The sequence below is a fragment of the Etheostoma cragini genome, chromosome 15, assembly GCF_013103735.1.
Source record: "Etheostoma cragini isolate CJK2018 chromosome 15, CSU_Ecrag_1.0, whole genome shotgun sequence".
Classification (NCBI taxonomy): Eukaryota; Metazoa; Chordata; class Actinopteri; order Perciformes; family Percidae; genus Etheostoma; species Etheostoma cragini.
Genome location: NC_048421.1, coordinates 15,353,210 through 15,370,759, shown reverse-complemented (window position 1 = coordinate 15,370,759; position 17,550 = coordinate 15,353,210). Strand labels below are relative to the sequence as shown.

Here is a 17,550-nt window from a genome sequence, read left to right as displayed (position 1 = left end):
CAGACGTCCTCGGATTTAGGGGACAGTCCCCGTTTTCGGTTGTCTGTCCCTGACCAAATACAGAAGAAAAAAACTACCGCTGTCCCTGTTCTGTTTTTAAAGACACATTAGGTTTTTCAATCAGATTGATAGTCAAACTGGAAATGTCCCCGTTTTTCTCCCTTTTTGGGGATAATGTTCCCAGTTTTGATCTCGGACGTCTGGTGAATTTACATCATATCAGAATATTCTATTACTGTTCACTATGAATATTAAAATACGCCTAACCATGTGTCCTGTTTCATAGCTACATGTATGACCTTTGTAGAAAAAAAACAACATGAAAATCAGTTTTGTATTCAGTGAGATTGATTAATTAAACGCGCTGACAGCTCATTTCACCTGCCAAACACATTACACTGAGTGGAGCGGGTGACCGGTCCAAGATGGCGGCCCCAAATCTCGTCAGCGCCAGTAGGCAGTAGTGGTCGATGCGGCGTCTACTTATATTATGTCTATGACACCAGGCACTTCCGACCAATCAACATTTCCTTCCGTGAGAGGATTGAAAACGCCCTTTCGTGTTTCATGATTTAAAAAAAAAAAAGTCTGTCAATCAAATGTTTTGTTTTTTTAATTGCATACATATAAATAATTGTAATTTTTGATTATTTTCCAATCAATCCCATAAAAAAATGTAAAATCTTTTAAAGCCTTAGTCATGGTTTTAATTTATTTCTAAAATACTCAGTATAGTTCCTAACTAGACCCTAAAAAAGCTATTCATTTAAATTGATAATGCATTTTCTTTATTGTATGTCATATACAGATATGCAACAATGATTGCTGGGCAATATGTATGTTGATGTTGTCCAATTTTAAGTCTCTGTTTGATCATGTGACGAGACGATATGTGGACGCTATAGTTTAGGTGAAAGATTTGTCAAAACTGAGGTGAGCACATCTGCGAGCCAAGTGAGCAGTCATGCCTTTCCAACATTAGCATGTGCTGCAGCCCAGAAGCAAGACTAACTGTCAGTTCAGACAAAGAGTCTTGCAGCCAAATAATACAGCATCACTTTCCTCATGCCATTGAAAAACAAATATGCAGCATGAAAAACCATTTGGGTCCTAATGGTCATAGTAGTTGGAGCAACAACAAAAACTGTATTCTACAGTTTTCCTCATTTACTGAGAAAAACACAACCGTGAGACCTGGTTTTAATTTCCCGGAAAAGCTAACAAGTGACCTTTTAAGATGTTTTGCCAATGCTTTAATGCAATTGAAGTGTTTAACTTGATGTTCTGTTTCAACATGAATTTTGCCAAAACCCTCAAAGCAATTCTAGATTTATTTTTTTTGCTCAAAAAAAGAAAGAAATCCACTGCATCTTCACATTCTTGTCCTGCATCATAGAACCATGAGACCCTTTATTCTTTTACATTGGTTTGCAAATCGTAACCATCATTTCAGATAGGAACCGCTGTAATTGGAGCATTGCCAACCCACTCTGCACAATTTCTCGGAAGTCCAGGTAGCTGTTCACAAACCCAGTACCGACATCTCCCCTGAATCCTTGGACTGGAAACAGATCATCGCCAAATGCAGTGTCCATATTTAATATTGTGTAGATAGTCTTTATTTCACTTTCTAATTAAAGCTTAGAAAAGCACAATATTAGTAATGTTATCAAATGACACAATAACAAGCCATGGTAATTCCTTATGGAGCTAAGAACTAAACAGTTTGTGCACTTTAACTTGTTCACAGATCTTTGCATTTTTGTATTATATTAATCTTTTGGACTATATTTAAGACTTACTGTGTGATTTTCTCAAGCAAAGTATGCATATAAGCTCAAAATCGTTCTTAAGCACTTCCGATTTCAGGAACTTATGTCAAAGCCTGAGAACCTATGAGGGTGGACATTGACACCGGAACACACTAAAATCAAGGAGGTGTCATTACAAATCTGTTTTCTGCTGATAATGCATTCAACCTCTTTGTGGCAGTCCAACATCATCCAAAAGGATTTGCCCCCTCAAACTGGAGCTGGTCCATTATTATCATCAGTCTGTGTTTCAGGGCTTCTTCTGTTAGTGCATTAAGCTGGGGAGGAGGTTCATGAGAGTTAATACAGATGAGGAAAAACTCCAGAAAACAAACATCTCCATAATGTCTGGTGGTACAGAGGGTTGGATGAGAAAAATTAAAAAAAAGTTCAAGAAGGACAAGAGAGATCTTAACAAAAACCCTTTTCTGGTGTCCAGTTTTGGTATTTATTACCTCACCTTTTTGAGCCTTTTCCTCTAAAATATTTTTTTTTATTGTTTTGATTTTCTTTAATCTCTAAAAGACAAGGATGGTAGATTTATTTGAATAGCAAAAAGCACATCTACATTTAGGAATAAAACAAAACAGTAGAATCTAGTCTGCATGTGTCAGGGCATAATCCGCAGTAATGTTGGATATTATTTACATGTATCGTAGGTATGCCAACGGCGAGTGTTTGATATACAGTAATCTGTGTAAACTGTTCTTGTGTGTTTGGTACAATCAGTACAGCTCTCAGATGAAATACAGTTGTTTGGGATGGTAACAATGGCTTAAGGTCCATGTGATCGAGGAAGAGCAGATAGACTCTCCCTGCCTGGCAGCGGTAGTGCAGGTCAAAGTTCAAAAGGTGAAAAAGTAAAAATGGGCGGTGGGGGTTTCTCCTTTCCTGAAGCAGGACGTTATCGGACCATCTGTCAGGTGCCAGGTGGCCAGTGCGATGATGCCGTCTCCTGGCCCGTTGGTGACACTTGTTTTGGCGTAAAGAGATGTCACTGCAGTACCAACCCAACCTGAGAGAGAAAAAAAATGGAGCTATTACGAAAAACAGTTACATACATATTCTTGGGAATCTTAAGGTATTTTACAGGTTCCACCAAGTTATGGTCAAAACGTTATGAGACGTTTTTAATATCACACAGAATGGAAATTAATCCTTCTTTCATGGTCAAACCTTCCAAAAGGATGAAAGTATAATGGGAAACCAGTGGGGACAATAGGGCCTAGAATTATCTATCTAAATTTGTCAATATTTCAATTTCTGTGTTTGTGTGCAATATCTCTCAATAACGGGATACAACATAAATACCTAAAGCAGGCACGAGGAAATAATTAAATGTAAATTAAAGAGAAGACTTAAAAAGGCCTTTTTTAAGATTTTTGGGGCATTTTGGCCTTTATTTATAGAACAGCTGAAGACATGATACCTGCAGATACCTTAAGATTAGGAAATTGGCATTATGCAAAGAAAATGTACCTTTTCTGAGCCCATACTCGGACACTTCCAATTGTACAGATAATACTGTAGATTTCCATCACCGATGCCGAACTTAAGCTTCTCCAAGAAAGTCTTGTTTTCCATTAGATCCAGTGCATTAAAGACGTCAAACCCTTTCTGGATAAAGAGATGAGAAGAGAAAACAAAAAAACTCATTAGTCCTGCTGAGAGTTAACATTTCAGAGAACACACATGGATTGAAGAGGAACGCACCGATTTGGCTAGGATGAGGGCATCGGACATCAGGTCGAGCAGGGGGGTGGTGGTGTGCACGTTGTAGAAGGAGTATGCTGCTTTTAGACTGCGGTGCATAGGGTGGTTCATAATGGTAGAGGGCAGTGTGTAGAAACTCAGGAAATCCGTTACCTTGCCATCATTCTGTGAACAGAAAAGATTTTTTTGAAATGAAGCCTCTTAAATAAAAAAAGAAAAGAAAAAAAAAAAACACACTAAAAGGATGGTTTTAAAACAGAATTGTTTAAAGATGTCTGGTAAAAAAGTCTCTGGAATATTTCTTTACCTCCACCAGGTAAGTGTCAATTATATTCTCCCGGGGCAGCAGCCAGTGTTCTACCTCTTCCGGAGTCATGGCGGGCGCCAGGTGGAACTGGCTCAGGTACTCGCGGAGGAGGCGATGCACCACTGGCACATCCTTCTTGGTCATCACCCGCAGGCCGGAAGTCTTAGGAGCCTGAAGGAGAGAACACAAGGAAAGAGAAGAATAAAAAAGGGCGAGGCAGGGCAATGTAATTTCTTTTGAGATTGTCAAATATGTAGGGTTTCACCAACCTCAGGCAGACGGTACAACTTCATGGTGCGCTGCATAGTCATGTTCCTGCTCAGGTGGGAGAACTTCACCTCGATAAGTTTGCGTGGGTTCAAAGAGCGATGCCAGTACCTGTGCAAAGACCCTGGATTTGTTAAGTACTCAGAGACACATTAAAAGAAGTCGAGAGGTGGGCGTGTGCACGGTGGTGTGTGGAGAGCTATTCTGTCAGACCCACCTGCATGTGCCCACAGGTTTGGGCAGTACCACCCCGGCCGTGTAAACCGCCTGAAAGATACCCTGCAGGTTGACCCGTCTGGTGATTTCTCTTATCAGAACCGGGGCGACTCTTTTGGAGCGAAGCTTTTTGTGGACGCAGAGGAAATTGATCTCAACCATTTTCTTTTCTCTAAACATCAAGGAAAACATTATTCATTAACCAACGTTGCAACAAACTCAAACCACAATAATGACAGTGAATTTAATTTTTTATAAAGAGATTGATATGATAATCTTCAAATACCATTTATATAAGAAATACTATTATATACTGTACGTGTTGCACTTTAACTTTGAGATTCTAAAACCAGGAGAACACAATCCACAAACAATTTAACAATTAGACTGATAAACATTTCAGACAACTTTATTGAGATAGACCTAAACAAGCAGTTGCAAAGGCTGAGCAATAAATTCTCCCTTAACGGAATTTCAGATGTTGTGTAATGTAACAGTTAAAGGTGGTGTTGTTCTGGACTACATTATCACGTCCACCAACAAGGTCATGTTTTCAGCTCAGTTGGTCCATCCGTCTGTCTGCAGGATTACGGAAAAACTACCTGTCCAATGTTTTTGAAACTTGAAAGGGTGTAGCATGGGCCATGGAAGAACCCATTCAATTTTAGAGGGAGGATACCCAAATAATTGTTCACCTTTTTGAACATTACATTTGTGCTGCAATCATGTGGTGACGAAAAAAAAGAAAAAAGAAAATCTGTTTCCGACTGGAAAAATTCACTATGCATTAACCTTGTGAGAAAGGGCATGCCCTGCCTCATTGAGGGAACCTTCTAGTTGACCAGTGGTGCAGTCTACGTCATACGCAGGTATACCCACTAAGAAAGCTCTAGGATTTCCATATAACTAGTCAAAAATGCCCAATTACTCACAACAACAATCTTTCCATTATATATTTTTGATACATTTTAAAAACGGTCATCTTTGTTTTTCTTCTTTGCATAGGCTAAATAAAAAGGTATTAGCGCCATAAATTGGTGCATTAAAGTTTATCCCAATAAAGGAAATGAAGTTGTTGATGCTCAAAACTTCCCTGGGGAGGTTCACAAAGAACCTTTAGTAATGGTGTTGTACTTTTATTATTAGGATTATTATAATCCTAATAATAGAAGTACAACACCATTACTAAAGACTAACCACAATACTGAAAATATACATTTAACACCTTTAAAAACAACTGATTATAGACATAAAAAGGTGGACTTTTTTTGCATAACAGTTGTATTGGATTGCATTAGATTGTTCAGGTGTACCTAATAAAATGGTTACTGAGGGCATTTAACTTGGAAGTGAGTGAGATAATTAATAAATAATACAGTAAATGTACGCTGCATGTGATGAAAGTGATTGAAGCCCTTATATTTTTACGTTGTTCACTTACATGTCGTAGATGGAGATGGAAGCAGGAATGGCACTGATGAAGCCCACCAGCTTCTGATTGGAGTTAACCCTCACCCCACAATGCCACTGGGGCAACCAACCAGGGGGCCGCAGGGCCCTGAGAAAGAGATCAGTCTGTCATTAACTGCAACAGATTACTGTACTGCCATCAACTGTATTATTACAGTATTTTAAACATGTTTAGCCTTATAAACCATACAATATCTGATATTTAAAGTTAACACCCTTGCCGGGTGTAAATTGGAACAATATCAGTTCTAAAAAGAAATACCAGAGCAGGAACTCAGGGGAGTAGTCAAACCGGAACATGTTGTCATCATCTTCAACATAATTCTCGTTGAGAAGGGTGTAAAGCTCCTTGAGCTGGTTTTACAGAAAAAGAAAAGGTAAATATTAAGTCAAGACCTTTACAAATACAGGAGAGTAATGTGGAAAATTAGGACCAGAAAACAGACTGAACTAGAATTAGAATGCAAAGCAAACAAACATTTACCTTATAATAAACATGTTTTAGTACATATCATCTTCAATAGTTTATGTGCATCTTACAAATTCATGAAACAAAAGTACATGCACTCTTAAAATTCAATGTTGTTAATGAAAAATATAATTCCAGATTCTAATATCTCTACTTCTCTGCATTAACAATCTTGCTTGCATCTGAGAAAATGAGGCAACAAGCTTGTTTTTGTGTAGGTGAGCTACACCTTTGTTAACTTTTGTGGATATAGTTTTCATGTAAAGCAAGTGTGTAGCTATACGCACAAGAGTTCTGCTGAACTCTGACTAAACAGATCCACTTTTATAACTATAATCATTTATCAGCTATCACAAGACTGAAGAGATAACCGTGAATGAAGGACATGATCAGATTGGCACAGAAAAATAAATAAATAAAATAAAGCACAGAGATCAAGGAAATTGTAACTAAATATGAAATACATGTGCATTCCTGCTATGAGTGTACCAGTTTAGAAACACACTTACCACACCAGGGTTCCCCAAGTCGAGGGTGTCCCAGCTAAAGCCCTGCGGGAGGCTGTAGGGCTCCTCGCGAATGTGGTCTTTGTCAGGTTCAATGAAGCCATGTGATGTCACAGTCTCCCCTGAAGGAAAACAGAAAATGAAACACAGAAACCCACGATACATGACATCCTTGAAGACTTTTTCCCAGCCCAAATTAGCGAATATTTTCGAACGAGTATGCGTTTTGGTTTTTATTTCTTGTGTGGCACGTTCGGCGCCGGAAAATGTGTTCAACTTTCAATGCGACAGCTTTCTGATATAGTGCACTAAACTGCAGTGATCCAAACTTCTGTCTCTCACACACACACTGTGCCAACTAATTTGGAATGATATTGGAGCGCTGCTTAGATGGTGACAGACGAAATTTGCGGCCAAGATGATGAAAGTCATGGCACCATGCCAGAAAAAGGGGCAAAAATTAGCAAGTCCATCCGGGTGTCATCTTAACAATACTGCAGATCGGAGGTGGACACGATAAATACCCGTGGCTACTGCAGAGTTAATTGTCCCGGGATTGAATGCTGATTGTGACAAAAAAAAATTTAGTTTCAGGGCAAGTCTTACAGCTGAACTGACAGCTCTGACAGACGTCATACCTAGCTTGGGCACAGGCTGTGTGTCCCAGAACTGGTAACTTCTCCGAGTTGCCTCCTCCATGGTTTTGGCAGGGCCTTGGCCTACAGAGAACAGTTCAATGGCCTTCTGGATCTCCTGTAGCTTATCAGCTGGCAATGAATTCACCTTTTTGAAAACAAGACAGAAATCAGTGTAAAAAGTGTCAATCCGCCCAAATAAATCATAATTTTCCATGTATATTTGGTGTGGTGCAAGACGTGAGGGGCAAAGTAGTGAAGATGTTTGATGTGGATGTAAGCATGTAGTGTCTAATAATAGAATACACTTTATTTCCCAAGGGGTAATTTGTCTTGGACGTGGTGCTACAATTAGTGGCTTTCACAACATGAACATTTAACAACAACCACAAAAAGACATTCTAAAATCAACTTAAAATAAATCAACATGAACATTAATCTTGTGGTAGTGCTGTAACTACAAACTTGACTGAATTTTTTTTTGTTTTCCTTATAAATTTTAGGGGATCTGACCCGTTAATTTACAAAAGAAAAAGAAATGTGTTTCTCATCAAATATAGAGGAATTTATGCCTTGGCAAGGGGGTCCTGAACTGCTTCTGGGGCGCCAGATTTCTTCTTCTTTTTCTGCTTCTTTTTCTTCTTCTTGGCGCCAGTGTCGTCACCCAGACCCCTGTCACTGAGAGGACAGAAATAGAAGGCATCTGTATTAGCCTACTATCCCACACGAACTGCAAGCACTGGTCAAAATGGAATATTTTAAACTCTACCTGGCACTGGGATACGCCTATTGATGTTTAAAGCTGCCTTATACACATTTTTGTACTATATCTATCTATCTATCTATCTATCTATACATAATTTTACACGCGCGCACACACACCTTATCAGCCTAAATGCATCATATTATCCCAGTGGAAGACAATTACCTAAATAAAGTTAAGCCAGGGACAGGGGCGGCTGTGGCTCAGTGGTAGAGCGGTTGCCTGCCAATCGGAAGGTTGGCGGTTTGATCCCCGCCCCTGCAGTCATTGTCGAAGTGTCCTTGGGCAAGATGCTGAACCCCGAGTTGCCCCCGGTGCTGCGCATCGGAGTGTGAATGTGTGTGAATGTTTATCTGATGAGCAGGTGGCACCTTGTACGGCAGCCCCGGCCACAGTGTATGAATGTGTGTGAATGGTGAATGTTTCCTGTAGATGTAAAAGCGCTTTGAGCAGTCGTTAAGACTGGAAAAGCGCTATATAAATACAGCACATTTACATTTACAGTATTTTTAATCCAACCAGCTAAAAACAGAGAACTTATTAGTAGTTTAGTGACCCAGCCATAAAAGGTAGGGCTGTATTATTGACCGTTTGCGCTCTACACACATGAATCCTGGACAATAAAGTTTCCCCCCCCAAAAAAAATGAAAAATACACACAGTATTAAAAAAACAAACAAAAAAAAGGACAAATCACCATACACTATTAGTCTAGCAACCCCTCCCACAGTCAGTCAGTCTCTCTCTCTCTGAGAAGAGAGACTGCATACTTACAGAGGATAAGCCCATTAGTGTCCAACAAGAGAGAAGTGAAGCCAAGAGCCGGCCTGTATTTGTAACACCAGCACAGATGGTGAATCATATGATTGTATAGTATATGCGTGTGTGTACATATGTATGTACAATAGGCCCCTGAGAGACTGGGCCATTGGACAAAACATTCAATAGTTTGTTCCACAGGCTTCCATTTCAACAGAGTAGACCAGCTAACAGCCAGAACCAGTCTTTGTGTGTGTGTGTGTGTGTGTGTGTGTGTGTGTGTGTTTGTGAGAATGTGTGTGTGTGTGTGTGTGTGTGTGTGTGTGTGTGTAGGGGAGTTACATGTGTTGCTTAAAAAGAGCAACAGTAAAACTCACATTTGGTTCACTACAAATAGGATAATCACTTTCATCTTTTAGCCTTGCGTTCTCTCTTTTCTCATAGGTTTCTTTTTTTCTTGTGAAATGCTGGCCGCTTTTACCTCCTTCGGGCCCCAACAGCTATAACTTGTGATGAGGGCGTCACAATGAAATTGATTTCTCTGTTAAAAACCACAACATTTTCACTCTCCGTTTGCTCCCAAAAGCAGAAAAAAAAACGTTTACAGTGAGCAGGACACGCCTTAATATGTGCAAGCTGATTCTACCATCATGCGTGTCACCGCTTGGTAAACAACAGAAGCCAATGCCGAGAAGAAGTAGGATTTCCATCAAAGCCTATTTTCAGTTAAGAGAGCTAGACTGATTTAGGATCTTTTATATGTCTGGGATTTGATTAAAGAGGGAATTAAACGCCCTCTTGATTCCCCAGTTAACTTAACCAACCTGGAAAGATGGAATTATCAACTTGCATGTGGAAAACAATGCAGGTTTTGCTTCTTTCACTTTTGATTCGGCTAACTGTCTGCACCTAGATCCACTTACAGACAATAGGGGTTTGACAGTTCTGTTAGCATTCAGGCTAATTCGCTAAATGTCAACGGGGGTTGCCATGAACATCATTAGTCCAGGCAGTTTTATGCGAATAATATATCTCACTGTCAACTTAATAAAAAAAATAGACTTTCTTTGTAAGTGTTCAGAGTGATACTAAACGTAGTGTTTTATTACATGACTAGCTTTTAGGCGTACTTTGGGTTTGCTAACCCAATACAACGCCTTGCTATCATTGCTAAAGGAAAGCGAAGCTAAAGCCCGTCCACATGAGGGACGGAACACACTCTCAGCCAATCACATCAAAGAACTGGCAAGCAAATAGGGTTTCTAACCAATAGGGTAAAGGCAAGTGGAAGGGACAACCTCAATCGATGGCTGTCTATCCCGACAGCTCACAGAGGCTTTAGTTTGCTCTTGCTTTGATTAGCGGAGTATGCAGAGACGTGGTATATTTTACAGCACTTTGCTGCAAAGCCCGCCTTCTTACCCATCGTCAGAGTGGTGCTCTTCGTTTTCACAGTCGCTACAGTGTCCATGATCCTCTACATCTTCTTTCTCCGGCATCGGTGCTGTCTCATTCTCATCCGCCATCTTCAACCAGGAAGTGAGCAGCCACCGCGTGCCCTCGACGGCTTTAAACCTCCCCTGATGCTATTGGCTTAGAGCTGTGATGAAAATGCCGTTTGTTATATGAGGTTAAAATAAACACCACGCTCCCTTTTTAAAGTCTTTAGGCTAGTCTTTTATGTATCACGACCCCAATACATTCTGCTTTTCACCTCAACCCCACTATGTTAGACGCACATATTTATACTTTTTATTGCACTATATTTATCTGATAGCTTTGTATTATAAATTAGCTTCACCTTTACCAGCTGACACATGAGTGACACCTTAATGCATCTACAATAATTATTTCATAATATACATTATTCTGAAGTTAATAGTTTTGCATAATGAGCCTTCTTTTGCTTTTGACACTTTAAGTGTATTGTACTTTTAAGTAACATTTTGAATGGATGACTTGCTTGTAGTGGAGTATTTTAACATTATCGTACAAATAAAAAATGTGCCTGTGGTTTGGGATTTGGTGGAATACATTTTTTCTCTCCTGCACACAAATACCTTTAGAGCAATGTGATCCACATTTGGCCTAAGTGAAATCAAAACACTGAAGCGTGTGAAAGGAAAAATAGAAGAGGTCGAAGATGCATTGTGTAAACGGATTGATTTCTTACATGAACATCAAAATGTGCAGTGGTGGAAGAAGTATTCAGTTAGTAATTATTGCATTACTTTCTGAATTTTTTTTGGCACTCAGTCCCATGTGGTTCCTGCTAAAGACGCAAGTAATATGTAGTTTGATTTAAAGAAAAAAGGCTCCGGTACTGTGTTTTTTTGCAAATGTTTCTCAAACAGGAGCAAATTATGTTTTTGTTGGGTTGCCAGATTAAATCCCTTTGACTGGTTTGCTCACCTGTATCTATTTAAAGCAGGCTACTGGCAATCTGTACCAACATTATTGCAATCCTTATTTATATACATTTTCTCATAATGTGGTACCAGCGCTATTACAACTATTATTTTGTCCTTGAGCATATACAGTTCACTGACCCTCTGGTCTCCTCGGATTATCAGCTTGCAAGGAAATATTCATCCATACATGTATTTCTGTGTAACCCCCACCCCTCAATAAGCAGACATCCTCTGTCTCTCTCTTCATAGCATACAACAACAAAACACAGTGATGTGTTATCAGAGCTTTTATGGAAACAGTATTCTCTCTTGCATACATAATACTAGCTGCCATTTACACAAAATAAGCTTTAAGCTTTAACACTGCAAGTCGTATACTTCACCATTTGTCTCACGCTATTGAAACTCAACCGGATCTTCTAAACTGTAATTACAGTAATCCAAGTGCAGCATCTTTCATTACTGCATCATTGTATTATCAGGGAAGCTCTTTATGAGAGTATTAAATAATTCACTGTAGCCAAAAGTAATTGGTGGTTGTGTTAGAATGTTGCAATTAGTGTTCAACCAAAATTGCCTAGCTTAGAACCTAAGCATAAGAATTTTCAACATAAATAATTATGACATTTTTAAAACAACTGACATTTAAGAAAGTTACAGTTTAAGTTAAGTTAAAAGTTATTACTGTTTATGTTTCAATGTCATTCGTAAGTATATTAAGTCAGTAAATATATTGTCATACAATTAAAAGTGCCAAGTATCTGAAGTATCAAGTAAAATGAAATTAACAATTTCATAATTTGTTCAAATAACCAATGACAATCATTGTCATTGTCAATCATCTGTATTACATCACAGTTAGTGTTGAAACAATTCATAAATATATTTATCTTTTTAATGACATGCTTGGATTTTGACTTACGGCACTTATAAGACAGCATCAGTTAAGTAAGTGCTGTTTCTTTTTAAACTGTCCTCATTCTTTAAGGTTAAGCCAAATAAGTGTAAAAAAAATTAACTTATTTCTAAAATCAAAAAATACAAAAGGAGAGTTAACACATCTTCACTCAGTCTAAAAGATTATGGGGTATCCACCTACACATGAGAGTTAACATTTAACTATGATATGACCCATATCGTTGTATTTCATGAACCATAATCCTCAGTGCCCTGCTCCTAGAGCACTCAGCACTGACAACACCAGATCCTCTCACAGAGTATCATGGATTGATTATCCTGCCTGAGGCAATTCATTTGCTAAGAGCCAGTATGCTTCTTCATCTCTGATAAACGACATCTTTCCTCTTGCATTGGGAAGTGTAAATTGGACCACTTGAGGTCTGGACTCTGAGACCGGCTGGCAGCAACAGCAGCAGTCTCTCTCTGCTCACATTCAGAGCTTCTTTTCCAAAGACCTTTGTTGTCAGAAAATGCAGCTTTCCATCTAGTTCAGATGCACATCATGCCTTGCGTTTGGCAATGGCTATACGCTCGGACACAGTTTTGATGGGAACTCCTTTGAGGGTCACTTTGACATGGATGAAGAGTGTGCTGGGGGACAGACTGGAACCGTCTGCCTTCAATAAATGAACATGTCGATAACCTGTGAAAAAAGAGTAGATTACACACATTAAACAACATGCCAAAGTGCGGACTGTTTTAGGAGATGCATAGTGTATTTTTATGAGCACCTGTCCGTAGGCTCATGAAAGGTAAAGCGAACTGCCCCACAAAGTCATTTTTGGCAGTGTGATCATGGTCCTCCACTACAAACCGCACCAGGGCCAATTCAGGGACCTGGAGCTGGAAGCTCAGAGTGCAGTCCCATCGTGGGTTGAAACCTGTAGAGGGTGTACAAGAGCTGTAAATACATCCTCCAGTACTGTGCCTTTCAAGCAAACTAATCATAGTGTTGGACAGGAAAGGCTGAAAAGATCTGTGCTGCTTAATGATGTCATCTATTGCCTTCTGCATTTACATCATTACAAAATAAGACAATAATAATAAAAAATTGCATATACAGTATATAATTATAGCATGAAATTATTTCACAGCAATAATAGGTTTGCATAAAAATACAGAATTAGCTTTCTGCTTAAAACATTTATACAGGTAATAATATAACGTTGACACTTTATTGTTAAACGCTCTTTAGTAAATCATGACGTCTCAGAATTACCATTGTTGTCAATGCGCTGGGTTTTGTCTCTTGCTTTATCAATAGCCACCCCATGAATTTCCACCCACACTTGTGGGTCCACTATGGAGCTAGCCTTTTCTGTGTTGATTTTTGGCAGCTGCTGTGCAGATATTATCTGAAAAGCAAAGTGCAATTTGTCAGTTTTAACATCAAATTCTGATGTGAAAATAAATATTTATATATTCAAGTAAAGCCAAATCTATTCTATTTGTATAGCCCAAAATCACCAACATGCCTCAAAATGTCTCACAATCTGTACATGTGACACCCTCTATCTTCAGATACTCATTACAGTGAGAAAAAAAAAACTTTAATGGGAAAAATAGAAACATAATCATCTTGTAGGATGAACAAACATGCAATAGATATATGTACAGTAGAGATGTTCTACCAATTTCGATACCTGAACTTGCGTATCGGCCAATACCGAGTACCGATCCAATACCAGTGTGTTAAAAAATACATCTATTTTATCATGTTTTAACAGCTATATTCTACTATTTCTGTAAAGATGTGGTATGACTGCTATCATTGTTGTCGGTCTGGATGAGGTTAAAGTCTTTGAGAAACATGAAAAAACACAAACAATAAACTCCATAGAACTTTTTTTTATTATCCAGTTTGACAGTGAGACATAACAAAAAAAGAACATATGGTGGTATCAGGTCAGTGCATAAACTAGAGTACTTGCCAATACCAATACCAGCATTTAAGGCAGTTTGGGAGGGTTTTCCAATACTGGTATCAGAACAGAGAAGTCAACCAATCCAAATTTGCTGTAACACAGTTACTCACTCGTATTGTCAGCTGGGTGGGGATATGTCCGGGGCCTCCTCCCGTATTCTCTGGGTCAAAGTCGGAAGTGGGGCTGCACAGGAAGCCCGGTTTGAGAACGTATCCACAGCGACCATTGTGGAGGAAGCGACCCTGGTTCAGGTCCATTTGCTCCCCGGGTGTTTGGAAGTTCAAAGCCACTGCACAGCACAGAGAGTGGAATCAGTAACACGTCAAGCCTGGTCACACACGTACGGAAAACATTTCAGCATCAGTGAATGCAGTCAGTAAAGCAATTTGCAGAAATGAGAGTCAGTATAACATTTCTCTGGCCCTTACTGACCACATAATGTTTTCCAAATGAATTGCCTTAATTTGTACTAACCCATCTGGCAGCCTCCGTTCCACATTTCCTGAGGATCATAGTTGGATGATTGGAGGCGCTGGCCAGACGGGTAAATCCGGCTCAGCTGCCTGCTGTTGTGTCTCACAAAAAGCTTTCCTGCAAATAAAAAGAAGAAAACCACATGCCATGATACACTGGAGGCTGATTATATTTGGTGTAGAATCAGCTGCAGTAAAGCAATGTCAGAACATATTTTTGACATTCTGTCAATGTCAAGATGCAATTATTTCCACTCTTGTACCCGAGTCTTTTATGAGCTTGAGAGCCTCATTTTCAGAGAAGGAGGACATTTCAGTTGGGGGTTTTTCAGATGCATTTTCAAACCCACGAAATGGGACACTTCTGCAGTACACCACCAGCTCTGATAGCTCTGGGCTCAGTTTAGAACAGACCTGGGAGGGCTAAATGCAAACATAAAAGAAAATTGAGTGATTATCTAAAAAGTGCTTCTTAGGCTTTATTGCAAGTCTTCCTGAAGTGACCTTTGCAGGATCCTTCTTGGGGGTGTTCTTAAAGCTGCTTGCTGGTTCTTCTTCAGAGCTTGAGGAGAAGCTGGCACAGCTGCCAGCCTTTCCCAGCTGGCCCAAGTGAGGAATCAGCTTCTTCCCTTTTACCAGGATACGCCCCTTCAGCTCCTGCAAAAATGTCATTGGAACAAATTACTTCATTAAAAAAAACAGACAGACAGAAGTCTTTGTGTGTGTGTGTGTGTGTGTGTGTGTGTGTGTGTGGGCCAGGTTTAGCTACATTTGTGGGGACCAAAAACTGTGAATACAGTATACTTATGGGGACCTGACAGCTTTGTGGGGACAAAATGCTGGTCCCCTTAACGTTAAAGGGCTTTTTGAGGAATAAGACTTGGTTTTAGGAGTAGGGTTAGAGTCAGGTTATGGTTAGGGTTAGGGTGAGGGTTAAGGTTAGGCATTTAGGTTTGATGGTTAAGGTTAGGGTAAGGGGGTAAGGAATGCATTATGTCAATGACTGGTCCCCACAAAGATAGCCAGACACGACTGTGTGTGTGTGTGTGTGTGTGTGTGTGTGCGCGTGCGTTTGTGTGTTGTAATCGTGCGTGTTTTACTTCAGGAGAAGGCAAGTCCTTTGGTGGCTGGGCACTGAGGGGCTTGGTAAGTAGTTTGCTGCCCAGGATGGTGCGGAGGTGTTTGGCCATGACAGCTTGCTGCTCCACAGAACAGTGGTTCTCCAAGGACAGGATTAGAGGATATGGGGACACCTGCAGGGAGAGACACAAGAGAATCACATCATTAAAATGCAATTAGATCACATTATAGCAATGCCGGACCCAACACTGTAATGATATAGTATGTCAAAACCAAAATACCGCAGGGTTGCCTCAGAGCCAGGAATGCAACCACAAGAAGTGCAGTAGGCTGTGACAGCAAGAAGGCTGACTGCCTGCTCACTCATTACATTAATGAGGAGCAGCGAGCATACTGTCATAGCTGAGGATTTACACCGTGAAATCAAGTTCCTTTTACCTTGAAGGCGTACTGGGCGATGGTTTCAATGACCTCTTTAAATGGCACTTTGGAGGTGAGAGTGTGGCCGTGGTAGATGACAGGTTCACCTTTATCTCCATCCCAGCAGTCAAGCTCCACACAGCGACAGCCCTGATTCAGAGCCCTGTCAGTGACAGACACATACTTTTGATTTTACTCCACAGGAGGATCATATAAATTTAGAACATCTAAATAGGTTTTTAATCAAGCTTAAATATGTGCTGTTTGAAGATGTTTCACAGGTCTCTGTCCGGATACCTTATGTATGGCTCAGTGCTGCTGGCGCTGGTGACTTGGTCCTTGGTTAGGTAAGTGTTGTGTGACGAGGAGATGAAGTAGTGGGCCAAAGGGCAGTTCATGTCCTGGTAGACTCTGGCATGGTCAGGGTTAACCACATCATTCTCCCGAGACAGCATGTACATTGTGAAACCATTCTGAGACATGAACTGGTTCTTTTGAGCTGCAATAAATGGCAAAGTGTTAAAAGCATCTTTAGCAAATTAATCGGAAAAAAACTGGTGTGAGTTTAAGTAAAGAGGTTAAACAGTGGAGTCTATTAAATCTGTCTCTGGCAGGCAAAATTGCATGTATTAAAATGAACGTGTTGGCCAGATTTTTATATCTTTTTCAGAGCATCCCCGTCTTCCTCTCAAAATCTTTTTTTCAGATCTGTTGGCAGTCTGATGTCCTTATTTTTATGGGGCAATGAGCACCCCAGGGTTTGTAAGGTGCTCCTTCAAAGGCATAGGGCAAATGGGGGACTGGCCCTGCCTAACCTCATGTATTAGTAATAGCGGGCAACAAACCATCAAAAAAAATCCTTCCCAAGAACAAGACTGGATGTAATTTAGCAAATTCCTGTGTGGTAAGTGTCTTACCTCACGGATATAATACTAGTATGTCTCTTAGTGACTTATCACTTAATAAGATCCGAGCAGACTGGCTTGAAAAGCTTGGAATAGTTACAGCTGATGAAATATGGAATAGTGCCTTGGGTAGGGTAAAACGGTCAACATCATGTGCTCACCTTGGTCTATTTTATGTGTATTTATTTTTTTTTTTTACCACCCACTTAGTATATTACCCTGTATATATGTGGGAAGTAAGTATGTTATTTATTAACTATTAACTATTTTTGCATAGGCAGTATGTGGGGGGTGGGGGGAGCAAAAAAAAAAAAGTTTGTTGTCAAATGTCTGTAAGCAATTGCTGTTATACTTGCAATCTATAAAGAGGTTAAACAACATGCATCAGGACTCCTTCTCTCACATGGATTAAACTAAACAGCCAAGGGGGAACATTCTTTTGTGTTATTTATTTTGACTTG

The 17,550-nt window shown here is 39.8% G+C and overlaps 3 protein-coding genes across 6 annotated transcripts in view; all 3 read right to left on the bottom strand.

Annotated features, from left to right (window-relative positions):
- Positions 1 to 14,628, bottom strand: part of retsat (retinol saturase (all-trans-retinol 13,14-reductase)) — a 21,524-nt gene extending 6,896 nt beyond the window's left edge. The window contains exons 1-2 of the mRNA XM_034894851.1: positions 14,623 to 14,628; positions 12,249 to 12,252 (exon numbers count right to left, since the gene is read on the bottom strand). The gene's annotated coding sequence lies outside the window, so the exon portion shown is untranslated. The remainder of the gene's footprint in view (positions 1 to 12,248; positions 12,253 to 14,622) is intronic.
- On the bottom strand, positions 1,372 to 10,485 carry nmt1a (N-myristoyltransferase 1a). The gene is made up of 12 exons (XM_034894824.1): positions 10,338 to 10,485; positions 7,967 to 8,072; positions 7,398 to 7,542; positions 6,763 to 6,881; positions 6,047 to 6,138; positions 5,756 to 5,872; positions 4,316 to 4,486; positions 4,101 to 4,209; positions 3,832 to 4,002; positions 3,525 to 3,689; positions 3,291 to 3,428; positions 1,372 to 2,826 (listed from the first exon to the last, which is right to left on the bottom strand). The coding sequence occupies exons 1-12, from the start codon at positions 10,439 to 10,441 to the stop codon at positions 2,806 to 2,808; spliced, it is 1,458 nt and encodes a 485-aa protein (XP_034750715.1). The 5' UTR covers positions 10,442 to 10,485; the 3' UTR covers positions 1,372 to 2,805.
- LOC117958414 (1-phosphatidylinositol 4,5-bisphosphate phosphodiesterase delta-3-A-like) overlaps positions 11,599 to 17,550 on the bottom strand; it is a 21,839-nt gene continuing 15,887 nt past the window's right edge. For all 4 annotated transcript variants that reach the window (XM_034894781.1, XM_034894780.1, XM_034894779.1 and 1 more), the window contains 10 exons: positions 16,482 to 16,683; positions 16,203 to 16,347; positions 15,785 to 15,937; positions 15,189 to 15,341; positions 14,948 to 15,098; positions 14,686 to 14,802; positions 14,322 to 14,500; positions 13,506 to 13,641; positions 13,018 to 13,167; positions 11,599 to 12,929 (listed from right to left, as the gene is read on the bottom strand). In XM_034894781.1, the coding sequence (XP_034750672.1) occupies positions 12,787 to 12,929; positions 13,018 to 13,167; positions 13,506 to 13,641; positions 14,322 to 14,500; positions 14,686 to 14,802; positions 14,948 to 15,098; positions 15,189 to 15,341; positions 15,785 to 15,937; positions 16,203 to 16,347; positions 16,482 to 16,683 (1,529 nt within the window). In that variant the 3' untranslated portion in view covers positions 11,599 to 12,786. The remainder of the gene's footprint in view (positions 12,930 to 13,017; positions 13,168 to 13,505; positions 13,642 to 14,321; positions 14,501 to 14,685; positions 14,803 to 14,947; positions 15,099 to 15,188; positions 15,342 to 15,784; positions 15,938 to 16,202; positions 16,348 to 16,481; positions 16,684 to 17,550) is intronic.

Excerpts from the sequence above, each read along its gene's own strand:
- nmt1a (XM_034894824.1), bottom strand. The coding sequence starts at position 10,441 with ATGGCGGATGAGAATGAGACAGCACCGATGCCGGAGAAAGAAGATGTA. Across the intron at positions 4,210-4,315 it reads AAACCTGTGGGCACATGCAG|GTACTGGCATCGCTCTTTGA; the intron begins GTGGGTCTGACA and ends GTCTTTGCACAG. Across the intron at positions 2,827-3,290 it reads CGAGTATGGGCTCAGAAAAG|GTTGGGTTGGTACTGCAGTG; the intron begins GTACATTTTCTT and ends TTTCTCTCTCAG.